This window comes from Talaromyces amestolkiae (assembly GCF_001896365.1).
Source record: "Talaromyces amestolkiae strain CIB chromosome Unknown scaffold30.1, whole genome shotgun sequence".
In the NCBI taxonomy this organism is placed as follows: Eukaryota; Fungi; Ascomycota; class Eurotiomycetes; order Eurotiales; family Trichocomaceae; genus Talaromyces; species Talaromyces amestolkiae.
This window is the reverse complement of record NW_024468066.1, coordinates 45,863-69,622: the sequence shown is the minus strand read 5'-3', so window position 1 is coordinate 69,622 and position 23,760 is coordinate 45,863. Positions and strand designations below refer to the sequence as shown.

Genomic DNA, 23,760 nt, shown 5'->3' with positions numbered 1-23,760 from the left:
AAGGCGATTTGTTCTCCATCAGTCTTCGGCGTACGATACAATCTTTCGCTCAAAGGTGAAGTCGCGAGAAGAGGTGTTTTGTTGTGGTGGTTGTATGCTAGCTGCTGCGTCGCCGTCACTGGTGCGGGCCGTGCTCTGCTCGTCCTTTGCTCTTTTCGCGGATGAGTCTTCGTTGCTCTCCACAGACTTCCTCTTCAGATCAGTGCCGTCCGATTTGTTCTGAATGCTATCGACAATTTTTGACGTGTCTTCAGACTCGTTAGTTTCTTCGACATCGCTTTGCCCTTCCGCCTCCTCCTCTCTCAAACGTTCCCTTTCCCTTAACAGCGCGTGGATTTCACTGTGCCGAAATATCTCGATTTGTTCGTCTGTCAACGTCCGTTTTGCACCGTCCTTGTAGTATCCCAGATCTTCTTCTCCTTCATAGTACATGTCTTCCTCTTCTACGACCAGGTCTGATTGCGCGGCGCCGGCTGGAGATGTGGTTGCGCCGAAGAAGTGGTTGGCTTGGAATTTTTGGAGGTCTTCCTGTCGCTCTCATGTTAGTATCTGATAAAGCACGACTGAATCTGAAATATCCTACCAATGTGACACTCGGTATCTGAAGACTGGCCATGTTGTTGAATAGCATAATCCCCTTACAGAAGGCCTTGGTTGGTGTTGTCGAGGCTGAAAAGACGTTGACCGCGGCTCCCTTTGAGGAAGCTAGTGTGGGGCCGTCCCACGCGTTTTAGTGCCTTGATTTTCAGGCCTCTTATTTTTATGTCAAATCACGATGCTTCTAAATTCAGACTATGTACAACATTCCCTATCTTCGCCTTGACACTATTGAAACTTATTTCCAACGAGTTCATTTCATCCATGGTAATACCTGCCACTCGTTGTTGTTCCTCCAAACTAGGTTCCTCCAAACTCCATGCAAGCGAAATATGAAAGCAATTGGTGAAATCTGCAGCGTCTAGTAGGCGAGAATTACTTTTATCACGCTTCGATTTTCGATCTGCTGATACCACTTCGGTTGCATACAATGACGGCTGGTTGTATACACTCAATAACTCATTCGATATTTGTAGTAATCGATTCAAATTGTCATCCGTGGGCTTTTTGAGTCTGAGCACCAAGAACCAGCGTGTTCGTTCGGTGTTTGATACCCAGTCTAAACTGTGCGGAAAAACAGCAAATCTGCTAGGAAATTAGATGTCTGTCCTTAAACCCCAAAATCTTAAGGGATGTACTCACGGCGTTGTGTTTGATGACTTAATGGCACGTTCAAAAGCTTCTATAAAAGGCTGTTTCTGGTCTGTAGTGAGGACTACTGGCCTTGATAATGAGACGTGTAACGGCAGCTGAACTCCAAGTTCACTATGTAAAAGGCTACAAAATCCAGATTTGCCATTACTCGATTCAGCCTCACATTTTGATAGGAGACATTTGAGTATAATCAGCTCATCTCGTTGAGGGTACCCTGGTTCAAAATCAGCAGGAGTCAAAAAATCTATTCGCAAGAGTCTCACACTCAAGGTATATATGCGTAGGCCAATTCCCTTCTACATGAGGTATGACACGTTTCCGGCCTCCATGTAGATTGGGATCATCGCGTACACTGACACGAATGCTTGACGCATAAAGGTCATGAAAAGCGTTGGGGAGCGCAGGGAGCGGTTGGTTTATCGCGTCATTGCTTGTTCGCTGCTTTTTCTTGGGTGGCAGTGGCTCCTCTGGTTCGCTGTCTGTAGACGAGTCGGAGTACTCGACAAGTCCCATTCCTAGACTTAAGCATTTGATGCGGAATGATTGGGGTGGAATGTACGTAGTAGAGGAAACTGTGGGGAAGTCGATGATGCTTATTTCTTTGCCAAGACATTGATACCGAGTCGTTGCCTTGCAGCCTCACAGCTACAGGAAAACATAGAAGCATTGGGTCTAGATCACGATACCTAGGTATACTTCATCCACTAGTTAGACCTTACGTTCAGATTAAGCTCATAAGTCTATAGTCTATTTCATAGCCTTCCTTGGGCCTTCTGCTGATAGTGATGACCTACAGTGACGTTGTGAACCATAGAATCAAAGAACCGAAGTCTTTAAAAGAGGCCATTCCGTCGTACTCGACTTCAGCTTTCAGTAGACTCCAACACTTTGCATTACCGCGACATTCACAATAAGCTCATGAGATATTGGACGTCTTCAGAAAGAGCTTCGCGATATCTGCCTGAGGCATCGGTCTAGACCCTTGTCTTGGCATTAATTTGGCAGCGACGGAAGGCGCGACCGGGTGATTGGCCACCGGATGCGGAAGGCACGGCTTTGGCGCGCACACTAATCCCCTTTCGGCAGCACGCGGCCGCAGTGGCATGAGGTCATCGGACTGATAGGGCAAGAAGCAAGATGGACTGGGTAAGCCACGACAGATCAGGCAACCACGTCATGCATGACTCCGGTCTTTCTTAATGCAATCAGCTGCTTTCTCTCTTCTCCGGTGCATTTTGTACATATCGCTTTCATTCTCCTCCGTTGCCGTACAGTATTATCAATTGAGCATCACATTTCCTCAAATTAGGCTGATCGTCGTTATATCGTCCATTATCAGGCAGTCGATTATATCCTCACCCCTCTATACGGCCCAACACCCAACGATATGGACGGACCAGGCAACCACTTTTACCCGGAGGACAAGAACCCCTTTCGCAACAAACAGCTCAGTTCTCTAGCCCTAGAGCGGCGCCGATCGAACTCATCTCCATCCACGGCCATTGAGGCCAGTCGCAATGAGTTCCGCGAGAGTATAAAACAGCAGCAGGACATCCAGCGCCGAAAGACGCAGCGCTCCTCGAACAGTAAACGTCACAGTCATCGGAGGAACAGGGTTAATCCAGATGTGATTGATCAATTGGACAATGTCAATTTCATGCAGTACCATCATGAGGGTCCCTACGATGCGGTGTATCCGGAACGCAATGTCTGCAGTAAGAGGAGTCCGCTTGAAGCTGTGAAGGATTCAAATGAAGAGACATTGCGTGCGACGCCGATGTATAAGATTATCGACAGTGTGCAGCGACATCGGCCTTTGGATGGTGTTGCGTTCTATCCGCCAGGAACAACGGACGAGGAGGGCCAGACATATATGTATACCGAGGGCGACAACATGATGGCTGAGAGGGAGGGTAGATTTCAGAGAGTGCCGGGAGAGGTGGGTTGATCATCTTGCGTTTAAATGTGGTATAACCAACTAACGAACGGTAGAAAATCACCGACGAGGACTTCAAGAATGATCCTTTCTACCAACAAGACAACCAACGTCCACCGAAGCGAATGGGTAGTCTGCGAAAGGCTTTGACCAGTCTCAAGGGTCGTGCTCGACGGGATTCGGCTCCTGGTTCAGCTATAGTGCTGACTTAAATCTGGCCGCGTGTTCCACTCATTACGAATCCTATGTTACAAGTTGTACTATGTTAGACGATAGAGCTCTGTACTGATAGACTATCGATGTATGGACTGGGAAAATTGGCGCTTGGCGTTTCTAGTTGGAAGTTTGATACGTCCGCTTATTGGATTAGGATTGTATATTACTGGTTTATTGATAGAAATTTCAAAAACTGTGCTTGTTTCATTCCAGAAGAATGTTGTATTTTTTTGATATCGTCTTTTTGGCTTTCAGAATATCTTCCAGGGTAGTCGTGACGTCGACGAGCACCAGATGTAAGCCGAGCTCCCAGGTTCTTGACTTTTGAAAGCTCATGATAGAGACGCTTTGCAACTACTTCGGACAACATGACTCAAGCCGAGAGCTTGGAAACGATCCACTATTAGCTTCAGTGTTAGCTTCAGTATAGAGCGTGCTTGCATCAATGAAAAGCTGGCTATTCAAGTGCTTACTGCCTCATCCCCTCACAAGTCGTTGTGCTCATTGCCGGATTGGGAAAGTCTTGGCACGTCCGGTTGTAGGGCATTCGACGCTGCAAGAAACGTTGGATTTCATGCCAGACTACTGCATATCTATGTAGATCTGCTTAGAGATGAGGTAAGAGGAGGGAAGCGTGATTATCCAGTCGGGTCGAACCGCTGATTGCTTTGGTCAACGTTCCTCGTACGAATATATATTCGTAGTAAAGACTGCGCTCCGGAAGTTCCGAGTTGATATTCCCAACATTGAACTTCTGTAGAGCCATAAAGCTCAGGTAGAACGCTCAAGATCTAAGATATACCTATCAATACTTTTAACCATGCTACTATTCAGCTCAGCAAGCAAGCAAGAAGAAGAAATGTTTGATGATGATAACCCAAGGTCTATAGTAGGGTTAAAGCGTAGACAGCCCTAAAATATGCATACTTAGTTAGGGCAAGATGACAATCGATCTGATTACTCATCATCGATGCAGCCACATTGTGAAAAGACACATACTACGTACTCCGTAGAATCCTGTGGCGACAAATCCATTGTTATTCCTCCGACTAGAACACATTGGCAATTACTAGTTGGTACGTACCATTCTGAACGCCAAGTCCCAAAATCAAGGATTCTATTCCGCGCTACAACATGAACAAGAAAAGGTCTCAGACATGCATGCCTTTCATGTGCATAATATTGTCTCCTTTTGCATGGTGTCTTGGTCTGGATGATGTTACGAGTCAGTCGCAATTTGCTTTTTTGGCCAAGCGAAATTGGCATACGCGTACCCATGGTAGACATACTCTATAAATACGTAAATGTCAAAATCCCAGGAACACCACGTGCAGTCAAGTAGAGGGTTGATAGATGTATATACTTACACAACTTCCTAAGACCTAACACAGGGATGTGTGTGCCTTCAGTCAATCCTTGAAACAACGAAACTCACAGACAAACACTGCACAAAGAAAACTTGAATCATCACCCAAAAATACGTACGCGCGTATCACGTCTTTCAATTCGTTTCTTCACAACATCAGCCATTGCATCGCCAAGCATTTAGCCAAGCAAGTCAAAGCAAGCCATGATCCTCGGCATGACGACCGAGGCTTCGGTAGTGCTCTTAGACAGCTCTTGGCTTCCCCATCATTCCACCTTGGTAATACAATGTCATGAAAAGTAAAAAATACAGCACAAAGGAGTACCATACAGCCAAGAAATTTACGTAACATCCGTCCCGGTACTAAGAACTTGATACTTACCAGATAGAGCAAAAACTTTCCGACGGTGCGACAAGCACTAAGCCGTTTGGGGTAGGTGATTGGCCACATAAAATTGCTACTGGCTTATCAAGAAGAAAATCCAAGACTTCCAAGAACGTGTTCGATTGTTCCAAAGCCAATTATATTGCGATTCCAGCAATACCATCGAGATTTAAGCGAATGCCGAGATATTGTAATATGGACTTAACGACGTGGATCCGGCACCGGAGAGCTGACAGACATAGTACTAGTATTAATTATTGTCTACGTAGACTGCGGAGGACCGATCTCGATCTACCGCCTTGGCTTTTGAACCTCGAACATGAGCACGTGAGCACTGACGGCCACAACGAACGGACACGTTCTMAAGCCACAAGGAATGACTCGCTAAGAGCGGCAGCAAAATCAGATAAAGGAACTCGTCAACCTGCCGCTCTGCACACAAAGAGACAGCTATAAGCGCTGGCGGAGTGTGATGCGCGTCTTGCATGCAATACGTCGTAGATCAAGTAAGCGCTATCGTGGGGAGGCGTCGTAAGCATCGTCGTCATCATACTGCGAGTCTGGGACGTACTAAGGAGTAGTGTCTCGGTGGCTTGGTATGGAAATGTGCTTATTTTTTGTGTAAGATTGTATCGGATCAAGTGTATGGTGTAATTACCGTATGAAGAAACTGTATTATCTACAGTGCACATACTACTGCATAGTACATATGACGGGTACAAGCCAAGGCCTTGGCAATTGTCATTTCTTGGTAAATCCCAACATGAACCTGCCCCAAATTACACAGTTAACGAGATCATTATGCATTTTGGTCAGGGGGTATAGAATCCGTCGCATTTTGTATCTTCGAATGTAACGAGCGAAAAAACGATCTACAATCAATCAGAAGATCCTAACTCGTTGATCTGATATATCGATCATCCGAGAAAGAGAACACTTTGTCGCATTCGCTCCATCCTCCCCAAACTGCGTTAGTGGGTTACATAGTAGATGACAAAGTCTGAAACTCTAGCGCGCAGTCACGAGCGACAGATCCACACTTGGCTGTCCACCTTGGGTTCTTGGCCGATAAGATTTGATTTTCTTCTTACCCCGAGTTAGTCCCCTATCTCCGTACTGATGGGCAGGGATTTGCCGGCTCAAATGCTGCGACTCGTATTCTATGCGAATACGTATACGCGCCATACATGTTACATATATTCAGCTCCTGAGTAGAGTCAGTGTACATTCAGAAGCCAGAAATTAAGATTCATTGGTCGTCCCAGCCAAGAAGAACCAAATTAGGGCTAATTTAACCCACGTGAATTCCCAGCAAGTTAGAGGGCCCAGCCAAGCCGAAAATGAACTACCGGGAGCCCCCCTAATTTCTGCCGGCGATCCTTAAAGTTTTTCAAGAGTAGGGAAGTAGGGCACGTGAGGAATAGGAAAGGATCGCCGTTGGAGATTTTACCTCGATTTTCGCTTTGATTTTCGACTTGATTTTGTACGCGATGATGGTAGGATGTATTGTCCATTTTTTTGAATGTCAATCGAGCGATTTGAAGACGATTCTTCCTTGGGCAGTGTCAGCCTTTTGACGACTGCGATTCTGGGGTCATGACGTTGGGGCACGCACGCTCGGCGCGCTTCTTTCTCCGCTTATGGCCTTAATATTTCGGCCGTCCGTCGTTAATAATTTCCCAAGTCAAGAATATATACGCATCTTCTGTATCGAGTTGATTTTTCGAGATTAAAAAAGTCGTCTATTTATACTCAGTCTGCATATAGCTTACGTGTAAGATACGTATTCATCACACCCCTGTGGTCCGGGCTGAAGTCTGGTATTGGTAATTGATACGTACGGGGGCTTACGACATCTGGAACACGCCGTCTGGAATCCGAGTGTCTATGGCTTGAGGCTGACAGTTGAAACAAGGTGCGTATATATCCGATGCAATTATTGAATATGAGCGCGTATAGCTCGTTTGTTCGAGAAAGCACCCCAGAAGGGAAATAAGGATGATGGATCTACGGCGCATGTAACGATTATACATGTAAGGTGACATTGATGCAATTATCAGGGACGATCTTGAAACAAATATTGGGGTCGGATAGATTGTTGCAGATAATCATGTGAATGATATAAATTTCCAGGTTTGGATATATGTACATAAACAACCTATTTATAAACACCGGTAACAGATACAAGATAAAGTAGGAAATAGGAGACGCTTATGCAAGGTGTAGACACTTCTCACTTGAGGGAAAAAAACAAGAGCAAACACCATCCACACCATTGGTTGTGTACATAGGTTAGAAAATGGAAACAGAAAGACGATTCATCGAAACGAAGACATACTTTCGCTGAAAGTAGGTCAGATATATACCGAGTAAAATGAATAGAGAAAAAGAAAGAGTGAAGACGATATGTCCAATGTCCCACGCAGATAAAACAAATCAATCGCATATTTCACATTATGTCGCAATCGCAAGCGCCGGATCGAAGATGATATGGGTTGCTCGATATATTAAATGGCCCCCTAAGCGGTCGGCATCGGGCGGGTGGCCATGGGAATCAACTCAGGCCCCTTCTCATCTGCGTTATCGAAAAAAGCCTTTTCAATACGTTGCGTGAGACGAGCACAGAATGGGTCGACATAAGTAGTCCACGCTACGGCACAGGAATACAATAGTACGAGCCAGCATGGAATGCTAACGGCAAACACCCAAGGTGCGCGACGAGGCAGCCAAGGCGGAGGAACGGGGTTTCCTTCGGGGTCTTGAGTCCAAACCCAGGGTTCGCCGCTGATACCGTAGATCATCCAGACCAAGACGGTACGCAGCAGAGTGCCGTGAATGAGGTAGACAGCGAAACTTTGCTTGCCGAACCAGAGAAGAACGGGGCTAGACAAAAACTCCTTGGACCAGTTGGTCAGGAAGATTGACATGATGATCATGTCTATGCCGACGGCGGTCCAGCGTTTACCGTAGTTGCTGCCAAGAGGGAAAAGGTATGTAGCCCATTCAAACATACGGTTAGACCAGCCGGCCCATTCGGGATGTTCACCGGGATAGGAGCAGACAATTAGACCGCCCGCAAATAATGCAAAGGCGACCAGGCGGCGGGGCCAACGGTAAGTCTCACTTTGCAACAAACTCTTGTATCTTTGTTCATAAGACAGGTCGCTGAGGATCATGCCGTACAAAGCTTGAATCTGGAAGGTTTCGCGGTCGAGTTTGCCGTCTTGGTGGAAGTAGGCAACGAGCAACACACAGATGAGCAGACGCCAGCGATATTTGCATAGAATCGTGGCAAATGAAACAATGTAGATGAGCATGGAGCACTTCAACAGCGGTAGCAGGGCCCACTGATGTTCGTCGTAGACCATATGCACGTTATAATCGGTGTTGGTCCAGGCAACCAGAAAGTTCCGGAACAACCGTGTGATCTCCTCCCACAAGGTATCAGCAAGGTCTGGCGAGGCATCTCGAGTCCACGACGAGTCACATCTGTTTCCAACCGTGTATGCACCAAACTGAGCAAGCGTCCATGAAATGCACATCGCAATCGTAGCCGGGAAAACGAGACGAGGCGGACGGCGGAAAGCGGATTTGGCGACAGTCAGAAAGGCGCCGTTGGCATCGCCCGCGCGGGCTTGTTTCATGGGCTTGAGGGCGCAGACATATCCAGTCAGAAAAGCAAAGATGGTGACACCGATACGGCCTTGCCAGGGGATTCGCAGAACGATTTGTTGCAGTAATCGGGGTGGGACATCTGGGTTGCTTCGAGGAGCGAATAAATCGTAATCCCATGCACGGGCAAGATGGGTAGCTACAACCAGAACCGAAGCAAAACCACGGAGGCCCTATCACGAGGTTATTAGCACAAACGAGGTCACCTGCAAGTCAACACTGCAGGTCGGGGAGCATACATCAATCCATTTGACGGTCTTTCGAGGATCGCCTTTCAGACCATCTTTGCTCTGCCATGGCAGTGCATTAGGAATGCTCTCCCATAATCGGGAGTAGGAGAATTGCTCCGACATTTATGCAAAACAAGCCAGAATATTGTCAATGAAAAGATAACGAAAAAATATCAAAATATCCGGATAGTAACGGATGGCTGTCAACGAGCGACGACGAAATTAATCCAGATTAGGTCATTAGATTTAACGAGAGACTGATACCATGGGCAAGAACAGTGAAGGTTTTCGTCAACGGATGGAAGAAGAAAGAGGTACTCAGGGGCGTGAGATCGAGACTCGAGAATCGGAGAGGACTAGATTCAGAATCCATAAACGATAGACGTAGATACAGTAGATGGAGAGGTACGGACAGAGTGCTTAGCAGAACAAATTGGCTCCAGTGCCGACACGCTGAGGGGCGCAAGACAGAGAGGAGCGGTGGGGATTTCGGGGGGACTTAGGAGCATCGTGTGCTTGTACCACGTACGTCGTACTGTATCAGTACGAAAGTACGTTACCATACTCGCTGTATGCATGAATACTATCAAAAATAGAGATCGTCGATTGCTAGACCAGATCCCGATTAGTGGGCGTGGCGCTTTGATTGCTGGGAATCAGTACAATACATGCAATGCAGAATGAAAAATACTAGAGCAAGATTGACCGAATACGCAGCGAGCCAGACTGGGGGAGTATAGATAGCGTGACGACAGACCCACAAGGCCTGGGGCCACGCACCATAGACGCCGCCAAGATACAGTGACTATCCTCGACACACGCCAAGCCCAAATGGGGTGCGGGCCGTTTTCTGGCCAGGTACTACGTAGTACGTCGCCCTTATGGTAATACGGTCCAATTACGGGTTGCAAAATAAAGTGGTGTACGCAATCCGAGTATTCCGTCTACACTAAGTACAACTAACAGGACTCCGAACTGTGTGTCCCATACAGCGCGCCGAGATACCCCGTCGCAGTGTCGTTCTTAATGACTTCTTGCTGAATAAGTTATTCGTGGATCACCATACGTAGTAGTACGCCATACAAGCCTAGTTTGCTCTTGGCAAAGTCTTGTCTTATAGCCCATGTCTGCTTGGCGCCAAGAAGACAGGTACCACGACGGCGCGCTAAGCCTGAAAAGAGAATTACAGAAATACAGCCCCGTCGCAGCTGCCGTTATCTCCCCTGAGCCTGCGGTGGCAAGGACAACTAATACATACATTTGAGGGCACAGTACAGGGCACAGACTACCTTACAGATCTCAAGCTGCACTTCACTTCACCGCCAGCCAGCCAACCAAGATCTCTTCCTTTTTCCTCGCTGAGCGAATCTCTTTGGACTTCTTCTTCCTCCATATCGCTATCTGCAGCTGTACAATACCTATCGTAGTCGATTGTTGATCGTCGATTATTCCTAGCCCGACTACCGACCGGCCGTCTCTCGTTCAATAATCACCTACACAGCATCGTTACTCCTCTTCATCCGATCTCATCCCAGTTATGTCCGCAATCCACGTTCGCTAAGCTGTCGGATCCTTATCGAACTCTCATTTCACCATCGGGGTTGGGAAATCTCGGTTTGGGAATAGATCACAAGGCATTGCCCCTCCACCATGGCCTCGTTCAGAGATCATTCGCATCGGTCGCGGTTATCGACACTGTTCAAATGTTTGATCGTTGCTTGCGCGGTTCTTCATTTTTGTTCGGTCTATAACTGGATGCCGTTTAATAATCATGTCGCGCGAGGTTTGTGAATCACCCGTCTTGCGAGGTACTCAAACTGACAGTGGCAGACATGCTCCTCCCGACGAATCCTCATTTCATGACACAAAGCAGGAATTGGACGGTCGAGGACCGAAGTATTGTAGTAGCCAAGACACGGGGGGAGAATATCGACTGGCTACATCCTTTTTGCGAAGAATAGTACGTTTGCTGGCTCCAAATGTCTCTGCGGGGCTGACTTGTCTAGTATCTGCAAACCATTTGTTTATACCATGGACCCCGAACCCGAAGAAGGCTTCCTCGTCCCTCACACCACCATGGGTCACGAAGCGGCCGCCTACTTGACTTATATCGTCACCAACTACGATCAACTCCCTCCCTACACCATCTTCGTTCACGCCAATGATGACCAATGGCACAACGAACTCTTTGGTCCCAAAACCACGACCGCCCTCCGTTTCCTACGATATGAGTCGGTGGATGCAAATGGATTTGTCAACTTACGTTGCACGGGTATACCAGGCTGCCCCAACACTCTGATTCCGGTCCATCGCGAACCCGTTGACGACGAATATGCCTACGTGTCCGACAAATTTTTCGAGCTTTACTCGTATCTTCTCCAAATACCCATGGATCAGGTCCCACAGGTCGTTGGACACTTGTGCTGTGGACAGTTCGTGGTGACAAGAGATCAGATTCGCTCTAGGCCTCGTGAAGATTACGAGCGTATCTTGACGTGGGCGGCGACGACGGATTTCACCGATAGTTATGGTATCGGCTGGACGATTGAGAAGATTTGGCATGTCTTGTTTGGCCGGGAGCCAGTCGAGTAAGTAATTTGTTTCTGCCCAATATCTTTTTTGATGCTAATATCTATCATCAGCTGTCCTCGTCTGGAACAGTGCAGATGCGACAACTACGGATGGTGCGGTCCATTACCCGACGGCGAGATTTTGATACCCATCATGCCTTAATTTCTCTACCTACTTGTCATGACTTGTTCATTTCGTTCGGCGTCTGGCTTTGAATATGTACAACATGGGTTGGTCGTACTTGAAGTATCGACTTTTGCCTTTCTTTGGAAGATCATTTATACCCGGGGTACCTGAGGAGGTACAAAAACATAGAGCATGGATGATGGCACAGAATTGATGCCACCAGCTTACCGCGTACCATTACGCATTAATACGAGTGGCATCTTTGCTCGACGCCTTTATCCCAAAAACTTCTACCATCGCATTTTTCATTTCTCCTTCGGCATTTCGGCATTCTGACCTCTACATCGATCTCGATTGACAGCGTTCTGTTTCCATTTTTGCAAAATTATACAGCTTTTTCTCTGACGGGCGTACTGTACTTTTTCTTCTTTTGGGCATCAGGCAGTCAGCACTGTCTTTTCTCTCATCTCATTATTTTATAAACGACATGTCGATCGATACCTTTTGCTATTCTTTCCTCTCTTTGGCTATATCCTCTCAGTAGTCGACAATTTTCGGCAACGAATTGTCTACACATGGTACATTTTTATACCATTGTGATTTTGAATTTTTTGCTTATCACCAGGGCACCGAGCCGTCAATCGGGGTAGTCCATTGATACACATCATTACAGAAAACATTCCACGAGTCCTCTTGTCTCTCCACAATGATATTACGTAGAGAATGTATCAGTACATATCTGGCACATGCACTTTTAAGATCTTGCTCATGTAGAGCAGGGCACGCTAGAGCAAGGGCAGCTCTGCACTACGCAGTTACGTAGACATATACTCATGATAATCTCGACGAGTAAACTTTTAGGAGGTAATGGAATTGTAAGTAAATACGTCGAAAAGTGTAATAACAGGAATTTCCCAAAAAAAATATAGGTACGTAAGTGGTCAAGATACACCCAATTATTCCCAAATAAAATAACAAAATGTTCAATTGCAAACAGAMAAGCCACAACAATCTAATATAAGTCCAACGTTCTCATTCACATCTACATCTCTTTCCGAAAACAATATACACCATGTGTTGAAATGTATATTCAAATGGCTTGAAAGGCTGGATTTAGAAAGCAACGACGGCAGCGAAGATGGCAGCGACGATACCGGTCACAGAAGCAGAGACGGTGTTGGCGGCGCCGGTGAAGGCGGGGGAGGTGCTGGACGAGGTGCCTGAAGCGTGGGTGCCGGTTGCGCCGGCGGGAGTGGTTGCTGAGCCAGGGGTGCCGGTGGGAGTGGAAGTACCGGAGGCGCCGGGGGTGCCAGTGGGGGTGGAGGTGCCTGTTTATTCAGATTAGTCGAGTCATTCATGGAAGGGACGAAGAAGGTAGGGAGAAAGTAAGAGAGGGAGTGAGGGTGGGATGCACCTGTTGAGGCAGCGCCGGTGGAAAATCCGGTGGCAGTACCCGTGGCAGAGCTGGTAGCAGTTCCAGAAGCAACGCCAGTAGCAGTGCCGGTGGGAGTGCCGGTAGCGTTAGAGGCAGGAACGGAAGTAGGAGAAGAGGTGGCGGAGCCTGATGTCTGGTTAGACATAGTTTCCTGGGGAAGAGGCAAGTCTACAGAGGAAAAGGAAAGGGGCTACGGAAGAAAAGGAACTGTACCGGTAGCGCTACCAGTGGATCCAGAAGAACCAGTGGAAGTAGCAGAGCTTGTAGCAGAAGTGGAGGAGGAAACAACAGCCGGGCAGGTCAAGTTGTAGAGAGGAGTGGTGGTGAGCTCAGAACCGACGAGACCGAAACTGGGGCTGGGGGTTGTCTTTCCAGCATCCTGGAGGATGTACCAGTAAGTGTTGACCTTGTCGAAAAGCAAGCCACAGCCAACTTCGTCCCAGTAAGTCTTTGCGTTATCGGTAGAGGCAACGGCCAAGTTCTCCTTGTCACCGCTGACGGGCCAGCCAGTCTCAGTGACCCAGAGAGCCTTGTTGTTGGAGGCAGTGTTGACCTTATTGATGGCGTCCTGGAAGAGAGACTTTCCGCTGGTGATGTCGTTTGACTGGGTGTTCTGGAAGTAAGGGTAGGCATCGAGACCGAGCCAGTCGACAGCCTCAATAACGGCATTGTTGGAGGAGTTGTACCATGCAGTCCAGGTGTCGACGTGGCCGACGGGGACATCAGCAAGGCCTGTGCCGGAGATAGTGGATCGGACGGTCTTGATGTCGTTGACAATGTCGTCGGGGTTCTTGCCAATACCGGCGCTGGCGGCGATACCAGTGGGGGAGTTACGGTAAAGATCCTCACTACCGACGGAGATACCGACAACCAAGCTGGCAAAATCAGATCCGTACTGGGAGATGGCGGACTTTAAGGCAGCGACCTCGTTGTCGAAAGTGTCACCTGAGGCCCAGAGACCGAGGAGAAGAGTTGTGTTGGTTGCAATGGCGGCGGGAATGGCGGAAATGGGGGTGTTGGTAGTTCCACCTTGCTACAGAGCTGTTAGTCTTCATCTCCAATCGATTTGTTATTTAAAAAGGTCGCGTACAATCATAGTGTACAAACGAGCACTAGTAAAGTCCTCGGCTCCTACCAAACCGGCAGCAGTCTTGAACTCCGACTCGAAATCCGACTGCACCTTGACGGAGTTATCGTTGAAAGTCGAGCCGTAGTTGAAACCCTTGATAGCAGCAGCAGCAGGCGAGACCGACATGGCCACGGCCAAGGCGTTGATGAGTTGCATGTTGATAGGCATTTTGTATATGTTGTAGTATTGTCTAACGAATGTGCGAGAAAATCAGGAAAATAATCGGCGGTACAAGTGAGAGTGTCGAAAATAAGCGAAAGTATGTGACTTGAAATGAAGTCAAAAACGAAAGTTTGTTAGGAAAGAAAGAAATTCAAATTGTCGTGGAGGAAGATGTAGAAAGAGTGAAAGAGTAATGAGAGCCGGAAGGAAGAGAGAGAGAGTCAGGATATGAGACAGTTGCAGAGGAAAGGGAGTATCCGCTCCACGGTACAGCCACGCTGAACACGGCCAATCAGAAGCAAGGCTACATCATCAGTGGGTTTATTATACAGACTATAATTGGGCAGAGCGGCTGTGGCTAACCATAAAGAGCCACAAAGCGGATCCCCTGCTTTGCCACTGAAACATTGTTTCGGTACATACGCCTTTATGCAGGAACACCGTGTGAGACACGCGTAATATTGGTATTTCTTTTACCGATGACAGTCAGCATTGACCTCTGCTGTCAACACTCGGTCAATTTATTATGATTCTTCGTAATAATCTAATGAAGGAGTACGCAGCACGGTGACATAAGACTCTTTCTTACGGCCTCTGCTATGACTATGGACGAAAGGATTTGTTGGCAGCTGGTTCCTGACCACGACCCAAATTTACAGCCAGATCCAGGAACAACGCACCCCTGGAACAGCCAATGACTCGATCTCATCCGGCCGACCACGTACACCTCCATCCATCCATCCATCCGTCCAGTCGATCGGATCTGAACAAACGTCGACCGAACATCACACAAGTGTAAATCCTGTCCGACTTTTCCGACCACACCATCCAAAAAAGTCTCGTGTTATTTTAAGATGAGAGTGGGCTGGTGGAGTACGTACTAAGGACGTTGCAGATCGATTCGGCCCCTTGTCTTACGTCTCTGGAGGTGACAAAGTTGCATCCCGGTCGAGTGTCATCAACTGTCAATGTTCGCACAATTGGCAGGTTACACCTCTTCTTTTATTTCGTCTTAAATTTTTTATGGATATTCACCTTTATTGACACCACTGTCCTAAGTCTGACCTATTCTCAGAATAAGAAGAGTGGGCCAGCCAAGACGAGGCGTTCTGAGTGACGGAATTCGGCTGGGTCCCTGACTGAGGTCTAGATCGCTCTCCATAATTTCTTTTTGACTTCCTACGTACGTACACTTCGACCCCCGAGAAGGAGGTTTAGACTCCTCCTCCTCCTTTTGAGAATTGCAGACTCTCTATTTCGATAGATCGCTCTCTGTGTCTTCTTCTGTTCCCAAATTTCCGAGTCATATCTCAAGACCGGTGTTATACACTGCCCGGCATCCCGGACCATTCGACAACGACTGACCAAAAGTTTGATGCTATTACACTTCTCTCATTGTCAGAACGTGCTTCGAGTCTCGAAAGACACGAACAAATATTATCCTGGCAAAGATTTGCATATTTTTATTAGCTTTAATCGCATAAGCATATGGATAGAGTATGCGGTACGCACGGGCAAGTTTAGATGAATGATCAAACCAGTGTTGACAACCAAGCCAGGGAGAGCAAATGCCGTATGAGACTTTGTTCATAGTAGATCCCGCAAAGGGACGACTCAACACCCACAGCAGTCGTAACACAGAGAACCAGGGCAAGGAAATATAAGTATCCGATTCTGCGTACGGACAGACTTTGTATCCACTTGTACTCATAATAATATATATTAAGTTCACCAATGCCAACCATGAAACTCGGCTGAGTGTACGAATGTTTCCAAGAATAGACCCAATAATGGCAGCGATGGCGACGGAGACAGCGGTGTATCTACTTTTGATCAGCAACATGTGTGGAAAGAAGAAAATATTCATAAAGCGACAGGTGCCACTGACAAAGAAAAAACACCATCTACATCACTTCCCTCCCGACACGGCCAAAAATTAACAGGCCGACATCGTCGGTGTTGTACACCGAAGGATGGGATATCCTGAAAACGCCAACCATGTATTCGAACCATGTGGTGATAGCAGCAATAGTGCATAGGTAGATCATCCCTGGAATTATACCCAGACTGTCGATTGTTGAAGACACCAAGTCCAATCATGCTTTTCAGCATAAGAGCAGTACTACCTGACCTGACCACCTGACCTGGAAAGATAGCAGAGAATGAGTCATCTACTGTAAGCATACCGTAGTAGATCATCTACTATGCGGGGAGACTTCTTGGCCTAGTTGACTATACCAACATACATGAGTTATAACGACACAAGTACTAGATAATGATAAAGAGCGGTACTTCGGCAGGGTATCTGACGGCTAGTTACCTCTGACGGCTTACATGGCGCAATCTGGGGTTCATAGCAGTACAAGATGATTGGCTGCAGGGCCAAAGTCAGTCGGAAGCCATTCCTAGATCATATGTCACCGCCCTTGGTAAGCGACATCAACACATCTAGTCAACTCATTCTTCTCATCATATTTGTGCTCTCTCCGGCATGATTGTTCCTCGCAAATATCACCAATCGAGCAATGTATATATATAGCAGAAAGATACAGGTCAAGAGAAAACCGAAGAAGTCCTACCGAAGACGAGATATGGCAGATGAGCTGATTGCGAAGTCGGGACGGAAGGATTGGGCGAGGCGTCTGCGATTGATCGTTGAAGGCGACGTTGTTGAAAATAGCCCTGTTAAGATGTGATACGGTATGTCTGCCTCGAGGCCGACACCTGGATCGAGAATATTTGATGACCTTTGTGACCCGATTGATGACTTGTGCGTGTTATGTTCGGCGTAAGATGATTCTGGGTTGAAGGCTTGAGATGAAGGAGAAGGGGCCTTAGAAGCGTGGCAATCTAGGAACACGATGGCAATACACCAAATTTCAAGGAGCTGTTAATGGACTATTACTACTCATATGTTGTTTATGTAATTGAGTCTATATCCTGAAGCCCGATTTTACATCTCCATTTTTTCATGATGACCAATTCTAGCCTAGTATGCTTCTACTAGGGGCGAATATCTCCACTAAATTAGGGCTGCCTCTGGTCAATAAAGCGGGCTTCAAACCTCGTTTATATACCTACGCCGACGGTAGGCCATTGTCAACCACTCCCTGATTGCCTAACCTCTTGCGATCAGTCTCAAGCATAGGGAAACTTCCAGTTTTCGGGAAACAGGCTGTATTGAACATCGTCTTGTCCACGAAATATGTCGTCATAATGCTCAATTCGAGTCTCTGGATCCTTCGCTTGCTCATGATAGCGTTGAGCTAGTCCCTTGAAAACGGGGTCATTCCAAACCTTCGCCATCCAGCGCAGTACGTCGGCACTAGCACTTTCCAATGGTAGATTATAAGAGCGGAATCGCTGATTCAAGTCAATTGGGTGCTCTAACGATGGAATCGACAGTATGAAAATCGTCACTTACGATCAAAACCGGCCAGAAGAAAGCATCAGCGATGCTGAAGCCTCCATACAGGAATCCCTCATCGGCTTCGCCAAGTACAGCAAGCCGCTCTTTCGTAGCTGTGCGAGCGGAATCCCAGAGGTTGAGCATTTTTACAATGTCCTTGTGAGCGTCTTCACTGATTGGTACGTTACCCGTGTATTTTCCCAGGAAGTTTGTGGGGAACGAATTTCGAAGTGCAGTGAAGCCGGAATGCATCTGAGCAGCGCTGCTTCGAGCCAAGGCTCTCAATTGGCGATCACGGGGCCACAGGTGCAGTTCTGGGTACGACTCTGCCAAAAATTCGCAAATAGCGAGGGAGTCGCAAATTTTCACATCATCGCTGAGAGAGCGGCATTCCACGAAAGGAACCAATCCGGTGGGCGAAATCGATTTTACCTATGCATCAATTAGAGTTCTGCTACACCGTCGTCGATATTTTGGAGATAATACATCAGAAAGCTTCACGAATTGGCGAGTGTGTGCGATTTTGAAATACTCTAAGACAGCCTCCACACGACTCGTCCAACCTGTACCGGATCAGCACCAGATTTCAACAATTCTGTTGAGGTCCAGATTGGTAAGCTTACTGGAATATCGTGTATAGGTGCCGACGAAGTGTATATCTGGCGTTTGAGTGACCATGGTGATGTTGCTTGGTTTGTTCAATGTCTGTGTTTCGGGTTGTATTTGTACTGCAGTGTGTAAAAAATTGCTGGTGATTGAATAAGTGAGTCAATCTGTGAGTCAGCGAAAATATCCCTCCGTTCCGCAACTCCTCGCGTTTTGACTGCACATGTGCCCCGCTTGGAATATTGCTTCCAATATATGGCTGTTTTTCAGTCCCATGTACGTAACGGACTCATACATTGTGTTTCGACACACATTTTGCACTGACGCAGGTTCCATGAAGCCAGAAAATTGATTAGGTCCGACTTTTGACTGTTCTCCTGGACTGCAACAATATGGCCATTGCCTTATCAGCGGTGCTGCAAATAGACAGAAAATGCTGGAGTTTCGAGTAGTGACTGACATTCAAACGTAGGTCACCATCAACAATTGTGCACTTGAGTCAGGCAATGTGGAAAAACAGAGCAAAGGCTTCACTCCTCACTCAGTCAGTGCGGAGCAATGAACAATGAACAGTCACAACGAAAATACGCTATAATAAAGTTTTGACTCGGTGTCTGCTTGTGGAGACTTAGCAACGATATCAGATAAGCACAATCAAATAACGGTTTGTTTGGAATCAACTTTCGAGACCCAGAGTCGCCTTACTAACTGCTTAGACATGATCGTAGAATCATTAAAGCAGCGATACGGAGTGTCGAGAACAGATCCCGAGTCCCTCTATCTCGTACCTACACTCCGGAGCGGCTCCCAATGAGGGGTTTTGGCATTGATAAAGCTATTTCCGGTGCAGCGTTCTTCACGGATCCCACCTTCTTTGACAATATCTCTCTCTCCCATACAATGAACGAAATGGCGATAATTTACTTCGCATATTTTGATGAAGCTATTCCTTTATCTGGCTCGCCTCCTTACATGCGCTGACACCGCGGGCACGGGGTACAGAGCACACTGCAAACTAGTCTCTTGTGCTACCTGATGAATGGCGTGATACCTTTGCAGAAAGTCCTCAACGCTATATCGCTAGGTACCAACGGATATACACGAAAAAACCGCGATAGCCACTTAAATATCACTGCTAGCGATAACGAAATGCATGATGCCATGTGACAGTTTTATTGCGATTCATCTTTTCGAAGTCCCTTACTCCACAGATGTATACAAAAATGATCTGCCAATTACTGTATAAATCTTGATACGTAAACCCCGTCTTTTATCCCAGCGCCTTATTTACTCCGATACTATCAACACACAGCATCTCCGACCATGTCTCCGCCCGAGACTTCTGAGAAAATCGAGGCCGTTTCCCAGAGTGCAACCTCCAAGGCTGTAAGCACGGGAATTGACGAGCATCCTGTACCCGGAAAAGAGCATCTGCATCTTGTCGAACGAACTGGTAATGAGGACGGCCTGGTGGAGTACGATGATTCCGATTCAATCTCCGGGTTCAATGCGACCCTCATGGGGGCGCGCGTAATCCTAAGTAATGTTGAGGAGAAGAAGTTGCTTCGCAGAATTGACTGGCGATTGATTCCGCTCCTGTCGTTGATGTATATGCTCAAAAGTGTTGACTTTACGAATGTATGTTTTCCATCCTTGGCTCATCTCAAACAGGGCATCTATTTACTGGTGGGATCAGGTTTCCAACGCCCGTGTCATGGATAAAGGAACGTCGCATAATATCATTACTGAACTTCATATGACGGCCAACGAGTACAATCTCGTGACTACTATGTACTATGTACGGACAATCCTTCGAAGCTAGCCAGAGTATTACTGACAGGAAACAGATTCCTTACATCTTAGCGGAGGCGCCGTCCAATTTACTCCTCAAGAAATTCCGACCTTCTGTCTGGCTAGCTCGAATAATGGTGGGCATCCTACCTATGTTTTGAGAATACGTTCTCTAATTTTTTTTATCAGACTACCTGGGGAATCGTTTTGTGCTGTCATGCAGCAGTCACCAACAAACAAGGTCTCTATGCAGTCCGCTTTTTTCTCGGTCTGCTCGAGGCCGGTCTATGGCCTGGAATACTGCTTATGTTATGTTACTGGTATCGACCCGACGAATTGGCTCCCCGAATTGTCCTTGTGACGATGCTGGGAAATTTCAGCGCTGTGATTAGTGGTGTTCTTGCTTTTGCTTTCAACGGCGTTACAGCTGGAGGTCTATCTGGCTGGAAATGGTCAGAACTTCCTCTCTCCATTGCATCAAAGCATTTCACTAATGCATAATGCAGGCTCATTCTTACCGAGGGTATTATAACCATTCTTCTAGGGATCGCGACATATTTCTTTCTTCCTGATTGTATGTTCATCTCATCATGACAATTTCTGAAAAGGGCTAACCTTAATCCTAACACTGCAGTTCCTGCCACGGCTTCATGGCTTTCTGATCGAGAAAAGAGCTTCGTGCAAGCACGACTACCCAGCAACGCGCCTCGTGCCGCGGAGTCCAATTTCGATCTGAAAGAGCTCATCACCACCTTAAAGAACAAGCGAGTGTGGCTTTTCTTGCTCTGTTGGGCATTTTACACTGTTGGAACGACAGGACTCAGCTTTTACCAACCAACTGTCATTGCAGAACTGGGATTCACGTAAGTTCATCCAAGCTACTTGTCAGGTGTTTGAAATCATACTAAATATTTGATAGTTCCCTTGCACGAACGCAGCTTCTAAACATCCCGCCTGCGGTCCTCGCTGTGATCTTAACTATCATTTTTGGTATCATAGCGGATACCGGCAGGATTCCACAGCCAGCGATTCCCTTGGGCTTCATGATTGTGATTCTAGCTTGTTATGCAGTCCTGTACACATTCCCAAGTTCTGGAGGTGTATATGCTGCCACGGTTATTGCAGGTGGTTTCTCGACAGCCTGGTACGTTTTTATGATATTCTTGGCCTGAGTGCTTGACATGAATGCTTATACTGATTTTCATTAGGTATATCTTGATGTGGCCGTGGCGTGTTCAATCAACCGAAGGTGCCACTGGGTCTGCCTTCGCCATCGCTTTTGCAAATAGTTACGGTCAAATCGGCGGCGCGGTCGGGTCTCAGCTTTTCAACTCGCGATACGCGCCACATTATACAACTTCATTTGGCATTGCAATGGGATTTATAGGATTGGCCATAGTTATGAACCTGATTACCTGGACTTTCACTTGGCGCGTCGATGTAGATACGCGCAGACTCAAGAGATTAAGGATCGCCGCAGCAAAAGAAAATAAGGCAATCCTGGACGATGTTGATATTCACAGGGGAGAACGGAAGGAAGAATGAAGCCGAGTGCTTGCAATTTGGCCTGTCAACCTGGAAGGGCGAAGCGGTTACAGGTATACTACTACGTAGACTTGAATTACAATTCATTTGCTCGTTCGCAATTAGAGTCTAGAACCCATAACGATCAATGCATTTACCTATGGTCAGTCATCATTGATTGATTTCTATCTAGTTTAGTCTCTGTTCAATGCATGTTCTATTAGTTGGCGGTAACCCTTGACGGCGTCTTCCAGTTCCCCAACGTCTATTGCTTCAATGTCGGAGTGCGCAACGAGAATGCTTCCGGGCCCATAAAGATATCGCTTCACCTTTTGACCGGCTCTCTCATGAACAGCCAAATGCGGTATGTCCGTCCCGTAGTTGACAGTTGTGACATTGAAACCTTCAACATCGGCATCCAGGTCCACTGGTGATGTACCGCTGGACGAAAATACCACCTGAATGTCAGGGTTACCACCGGTAAAATTCTGCACAGCATTGTATATGATACTTTTCGCCTTCTCTGGTGTCTCCGAAGCCAGCCGCACAAGGAAACTCGCGTGCGCCGAAGCTGGTACCACGTTGCCTGCAATGCCGCCTTGTATAAGACCCAGATTCACCGTCGTATTTCCATACTTGGTGCTTCCTGGGAGACCTCCTTCTTCGACTGGAACATTACCCAGATTTTCAATGAGACTTGCAACCGGCAGCAGCAGCGAAATGGCGTTTCGCCCAAGCCACGGGTAGCCTGAATGTGCAGCTTTCCCCGTCGCCGTGAGTGTCAATCCAAAGCCACCTTTGTGACCAGCGACTAGGTTCAGTTCGGTGGGCTCCCCGAAAATAATTGTTTGGAAGGAGTTTGGCGACGGTGCATTATATTTCGAATTAGAAAATGTATTCATGCCCACACCGCTGTTTTCTTCGCCAACTACAAACAGCAGCGCGAGGGATGCATCAGCAGTATGTTGTAGTGTTTCTAGGACCGCAAAAATCTGGGCGGCCACGCTGGCTTTGGCATCGACTGTGCCGCGGCCGTGAATGCGAACTGCTCGTCTATCAATTTTACCATCAGAGTCGGTATTAGGATAACTCAGTTGGTACGGCACATATGGCGGCACTGTATCGATATGAGACGTGACTAGGACATCCGGTGAGGAATTGTTGCCAATGTAAGCATAAACATTGAACCGCTCTGGACCCTGTGCCGAAACATGTTGCTTCACAACTGTAAAGTTCTTTGACTCTAAAAATCGTATAATGTAATTACCGACGTCAGCTTCATTCTCGCTGATGGATTGAAATTTTACGATATCGCGGTGGAACGATAGCAGAGGACTCGAGTCAACGATGTGATCGAGTATTGTATTTGAGACAGCCGGACCGTTAGGTGAGAACCGCAATGGATTTTGTGTCCCGGTTAAAGGAAGTACACCGGTCGCTCCAAATGCCGCGTCAATCGCGAGGAAGAAGGCTGTGAAACTTTTCATGACTCAATTTTTTGCTCTCTGAATTGATGCAATCTGCATTACCTCGCTTCGAAGTACAGACGGTAGAAGTGCCTGTTTAAATACGAACGGCTAAGCGATGGCGCGATTCTTGTGAGCAAGTACGTCTTGGTATCTCTTTCTAACGGAACTCGTTTATCACGTGCTTTCTATACGACGGACGATGTCGAGGTTGGGCCATTTTCCTATCTGACCCTTTGTATATAACAATATGTGCATTGTCAGGGAGAACTGCCTACGTACTTGATTTCTCCTGACGCTAAGCGGCTTCTCTTTTCCGTTTTAGTGCTCACCCATTCGCCGCTTTTAATCCTTGAGTAGAAGAGCACGACCCTGGCCACCGTGATCTGGGCAGACTGCCTACATTGCTATTGCAGCGGACGAAGACCTAGTAGTTCTGTAACTATTCAAATGTCAATATCAGACCCTGGCATCTAGCAACTACA

General features: G+C 47.1%; 8 protein-coding genes across 8 annotated transcripts; 3 read left to right on the top strand and 5 right to left on the bottom strand.

Moving 5' to 3' along the window:
• Nucleotides 1-18: 18 nt before the first annotated feature.
• On the bottom strand, nucleotides 19-631 carry BHQ10_010186 (uncharacterized protein; the record flags this gene model as incomplete). The annotated part of the gene is made up of 2 exons (XM_040872788.1): nucleotides 19-528; nucleotides 584-631. 2 exons carry the CDS (start codon nucleotides 629-631, stop codon nucleotides 19-21), a joined length of 558 nt encoding a protein of 185 aa, XP_040738688.1.
• A 1,757-nt stretch (nucleotides 632-2,388) lies between these two features.
• Nucleotides 2,389-3,399, top strand: BHQ10_010185 (uncharacterized protein; the record flags this gene model as incomplete). The annotated part of the gene is made up of 3 exons (XM_040872787.1): nucleotides 2,389-2,397; nucleotides 2,561-3,190; nucleotides 3,244-3,399. The coding sequence occupies 3 exons, from the start codon at nucleotides 2,389-2,391 to the stop codon at nucleotides 3,397-3,399; spliced, it is 795 nt and encodes a 264-aa protein (XP_040738687.1).
• A 4,274-nt stretch (nucleotides 3,400-7,673) lies between these two features.
• Nucleotides 7,674-9,179, bottom strand: BHQ10_010184 (uncharacterized protein; the record flags this gene model as incomplete). The annotated part of the gene is made up of 2 exons (XM_040872786.1): nucleotides 7,674-8,999; nucleotides 9,066-9,179. 2 exons carry the CDS (start codon nucleotides 9,177-9,179, stop codon nucleotides 7,674-7,676), a joined length of 1,440 nt encoding a protein of 479 aa, XP_040738686.1.
• A 1,908-nt stretch (nucleotides 9,180-11,087) lies between these two features.
• Nucleotides 11,088-11,789, top strand: BHQ10_010183 (uncharacterized protein; the record flags this gene model as incomplete). Its single annotated transcript, XM_040872785.1, has 2 exons — nucleotides 11,088-11,644; nucleotides 11,699-11,789. 2 exons carry the CDS (start codon nucleotides 11,088-11,090, stop codon nucleotides 11,787-11,789), a joined length of 648 nt encoding a protein of 215 aa, XP_040738685.1.
• Nucleotides 11,790-12,866: 1,077 nt separating this feature from the next.
• On the bottom strand, nucleotides 12,867-14,485 carry BHQ10_010182 (uncharacterized protein; the record flags this gene model as incomplete). The annotated part of the gene is made up of 4 exons (XM_040872784.1): nucleotides 12,867-13,081; nucleotides 13,168-13,314; nucleotides 13,402-14,221; nucleotides 14,279-14,485. The coding sequence occupies 4 exons, from the start codon at nucleotides 14,483-14,485 to the stop codon at nucleotides 12,867-12,869; spliced, it is 1,389 nt and encodes a 462-aa protein (XP_040738684.1).
• A 3,132-nt stretch (nucleotides 14,486-17,617) lies between these two features.
• BHQ10_010181 (uncharacterized protein) lies at nucleotides 17,618-18,566 on the bottom strand (the record flags this gene model as incomplete). Its single annotated transcript, XM_040872783.1, has 4 exons — nucleotides 17,618-17,842; nucleotides 17,904-18,320; nucleotides 18,375-18,451; nucleotides 18,512-18,566. 4 exons carry the CDS (start codon nucleotides 18,564-18,566, stop codon nucleotides 17,618-17,620), a joined length of 774 nt encoding a protein of 257 aa, XP_040738683.1.
• Nucleotides 18,567-19,817: 1,251 nt separating this feature from the next.
• Nucleotides 19,818-21,830, top strand: BHQ10_010180 (uncharacterized protein; the record flags this gene model as incomplete). The annotated part of the gene is made up of 8 exons (XM_040872782.1): nucleotides 19,818-20,132; nucleotides 20,191-20,292; nucleotides 20,342-20,422; nucleotides 20,475-20,737; nucleotides 20,792-20,859; nucleotides 20,920-21,148; nucleotides 21,205-21,429; nucleotides 21,494-21,830. The coding sequence occupies 8 exons, from the start codon at nucleotides 19,818-19,820 to the stop codon at nucleotides 21,828-21,830; spliced, it is 1,620 nt and encodes a 539-aa protein (XP_040738682.1).
• Nucleotides 21,831-22,003: 173 nt separating this feature from the next.
• On the bottom strand, nucleotides 22,004-23,296 carry BHQ10_010179 (uncharacterized protein; the record flags this gene model as incomplete). Its single annotated transcript, XM_040872780.1, has 1 exon — nucleotides 22,004-23,296. One exon carries the CDS (start codon nucleotides 23,294-23,296, stop codon nucleotides 22,004-22,006), a length of 1,293 nt encoding a protein of 430 aa, XP_040738681.1.
• Between the last annotated feature and the right edge of the window lie 464 nt (nucleotides 23,297-23,760).